The sequence below is a fragment of the Limulus polyphemus genome, unplaced genomic scaffold (assembly GCF_000517525.1).
Source record: "Limulus polyphemus unplaced genomic scaffold, Limulus_polyphemus-2.1.2 Scaffold612, whole genome shotgun sequence".
NCBI lineage: Eukaryota > Metazoa > Arthropoda > Merostomata > Xiphosura > Limulidae > Limulus > Limulus polyphemus.
In genome coordinates, this window is record NW_013666222.1 from 245,178 (window position 1) to 248,871 (window position 3,694).

The window sequence follows — 3,694 nt, forward strand, 5'->3', positions numbered from 1 at the left end:
TATATATATATATATTTTGTTTTAAATTCTGACAAGGATAAACTTAATTGTTATAGATTTTCAGTAAAACGATTTTCTGAAGAGTGACCTTTGAAGTCATGAAACCAGTAGAAGAAATTAATAAAAGAAAGTCTGATATTCCAGCGTTTTCTTATATATTATACATATATATATAATAATTCTAAAAATCCATGAGTGAAAGCACATCTGTCACACCAAATGCCAATGAAGCCCTTCATCATATACCAGGGCTCATCAGGCCAGCTGGGATATAACAGACATGGCAGTGGTATAGGTGTTATATATCATATAGACAAAAACCTTGACTATCCCTGAGTAAAAAATAATCACAATTAGATTAAAATGTTTTTTTATTAAAATGATTATTTTGCATTGTTAATTTAAGATGTGTGGAGTTAGGATTAACTTAAATCTCCTGAGAAGGTTGAGCCTCTTGAAATATTATAGCATTACGGCCAAAAATAATGCTAAATTCCTTGTAATAAACACCAAATTAATTTTTAGTTTTGATCTACTAAAATAGCTTGCTTTGAGTACAGTTAAGAATTTCAGGGTACATAAAACTCAAGGCTGTGTAAATTAATGAAGTCAAATTATAGAAAAGACATGAACACATATTTGACATTACCTTTCTTTCCTGATGAAGTTGTAACATACTTTGGGCCTCTACGTTAGAAGTTGCCAGTTCACCTGACGTCATACGGTCAGTCATGTCATTTACCCATGATTCCTGAAATTAATAATAATATATTTATTTTCTGAAAACTGCAAAGCATGAATTAGAACAAAAATGGAAAACGAAATGTCAACTCTACTGAATATTAAACTATATACATCTATTATACTGTTTTGATTTCTCTAAAAATATTCCTGCTCTGTCTACTGTAGTTTTTTTGACAAATGCTGCATTTTTTACTTCAATTTTTAAATATTTCTGTGACTATTTTTTAAATTAGTTTAAACCATGATTTGAATATAAATGTTAACTGTTAATACAACCAAATCTAAGTGTGCATGCAAAATTTATAGTTATGCAAACATAAAAAGATGTAGCAAATTCCCAGTATATTTATAGATCCTGTGCAATACAGCCGAGATTGAAACAAAACCCATGAGATGTGGCCCTTATACAAGCAATGCATTTGATTATGAAACATTATCAGAGATTTCAGGTAATTTTTACATAAAACTGAAGACTCCTATTCAGGTAGCACATGCAATATTACATAATGTTGAATCACAAAATAAACTTACCAGTTTCTTCAAATCAAACAAAAACTTGCACAAAGTATAAGCACTGGCCAAACGCTGTTTCCTAAATAACATAAAATAAATTAAGTTATTCCACAAAATATACCCATATTATTTTACAATTTAAACTATAAAATACATTAAAATTTTCTAAAAATTTCAATCTTAAACTTTTATAATGAACACTTGGTAGTTGTTATTTTTTTTTTACCTGCCATGACATAGATTTGTCAATTTTCTCCAATTTTCTTGAATTTCAGTAACTTTAGTTCGAATAGGAGTAGCCATATCTGGGTATTTTTGTATCAACCGTCGAGCTTCAGAATCATGCTCCTGTTACAAATGAAAGTTGTTCACATTGTTAATTGAATAAATTACAAACTGATCAAAAAACATAAATGAATACGTAATAAGGCATAAAAGATTTAATTTTTTCGTTTATTTCAATACCAAACTTTTAAAAAGTATATTTGATCCCATAAATATCAAAGATATTTTGAGAAAACTATGTTATCTTCAAAAAGAGAAAGGAAGAACAAAAAGACATTGGTACTTTTATTATAGAAACTATGAAAACACATTTGTATAATTATAAGAAATGACAGGTTTCTGTAATACTACAAATAAAAATGGTTTTTACCAGAGACCAATATACAAAAACTGTGTGGATCAGAGTATTATATTTTCCAAATAAAAAGTACAGTACTGTATTTTATGAAAAAGATATAAGAAATTAAAACAAGAAACAAATATTTCTTGAACAGGTTTCATTTGAATTTTTTGTTTAGGAATTTACCTGTTCTTGGTATTATAGTTCACATTTATATACTAAATAGCATTAGTGGATAAAAGTTTCATAAAATATTTGTTTTTCTACAATGTAATTATATTCAACATTAGTTTAAGACATTTAATACAAAAAAAAAGAATTTATTGAAAAATAATTTAATTAATTTGTGCCCATTATGTGATACTACGTTTCATATTGAACCAAAACTGCATTTACCACTAACCCTACAGTAGTATGATACACAATTAAATGTCCCATACAGAAATAAAGTAGGAAAAACGAAAATCCTTTTTCTAGCTACTTTTCAGTAATTGCAAATTCAAGTCTAACTTGCTTGGACTAAAATTTCCTACCAAGTTAGAAAACATGCCTCACTTGCAGGACTTATTTTAGAAATTTAGAACAATCCTTAATACCTTCAGTACTTAATTTTTCCTATCATTCAATTGTTATGCTTACAAGTAATTTGATAACTTTATACTTTTTGTTTCAAAGACTTAATATGAAAAATGTTATAAAAATGATATGCACAGTAACAAAGTTTTGATTTTTCGCTATTTTATAATGTAATAATGATAATACAGCACTGAAAATAGACTAAAACATTATCATTTTTTCCATTTAGTCAGTCCTTGCTTGACATCTTACTAAACTTCATAAAGTTACTTGTTCTTATTGGATGCTTAATATTTCGAATGTTCTTCTAAAAATCTCCCAGCAATTGAGTTATTGATCTCTTCTGGAAACTTATAAAGCTGTCTTTTCATTAAAAGAAAAAAAGGTGAATTAATAGTTCTGGATGAAATTTATTAATCTATCATTGTCTTTGCATCACTGTTTTGATCTACCCTAGATTCAGTGAATAAATAAGATAAAACTCTTACTCGCAACTTTGACTCAATAGCAGTCATTTCCCTTTCTACAGCTTCCTGTTTCCGTTGTAATGCCTCTACCACATGAAGATCTTTTCCATCATCATCTACTGACAAAGTCACTGCCTAAAATATAAAACAAACCAATTCTACAAAGTACCAATGGTTTAGTCCATGATAATAAATATGAGGTTACAAACTATTTAATAGGGATAGAGTATTAAAGAGGGGAGAAGGAGTGGCTTTATATGTAAAATGTGAGTTACATCTTGTTGAAGTTGAGGATATCAAAGATCATAGCTAAGAGATTGAATATATATGGGTTTCTATTAGTGGATATAAAGGGAAAAGTCTTTTAGTAGGAATTTGTTACAGACCAACAAATGATACTGAATAAATTAGTGAGCAATTTACAATGATATTAAGATTTCAGCTGTTAATGAAGTCATAATTATGGGTGATTTTAATTTAAGGCATATATATTGGGAAATTCTAGAATCAAACCATGAGAGAGAAAGTTTTTTGGAAACTGTGTTCAGGATGGCTTTCTTTACCAGTTAGTCAACTAGAAACAATGCTATTTTAGACTTATTGTTAACTTCAAATACAGAAATGATTGAGAGGGTGGAAACTGGGGAACATCTGGGTGCAAGTGATCATTGCTCTATTAGGTTCAATGTTTTGCTGCATATGGAAATAAGGAATAATGATATTTTGGTTACAAATTTCAAAAAAGCAAATTCTGAAGGGAGGCGACAAG

At 28.6% G+C, this 3,694-nt stretch overlaps 1 protein-coding gene across 1 annotated transcript in view; it reads right to left on the reverse strand.

Annotated features, from left to right (window-relative positions):
* LOC106459460 (spectrin beta chain, non-erythrocytic 1-like) overlaps window positions 1–3,694 on the reverse strand; it is a 179,713-nt gene that overhangs the window by 67,427 nt on the left and 108,592 nt on the right. The window contains exons 53-56 of the mRNA XM_022385955.1: window positions 2,947–3,060; window positions 1,484–1,605; window positions 1,276–1,336; window positions 650–751 (exon numbers count right to left, since the gene is read on the reverse strand). Of these exons, the coding sequence (XP_022241663.1) occupies window positions 650–751; window positions 1,276–1,336; window positions 1,484–1,605; window positions 2,947–3,060 (399 nt within the window). The remainder of the gene's footprint in view (window positions 1–649; window positions 752–1,275; window positions 1,337–1,483; window positions 1,606–2,946; window positions 3,061–3,694) is intronic.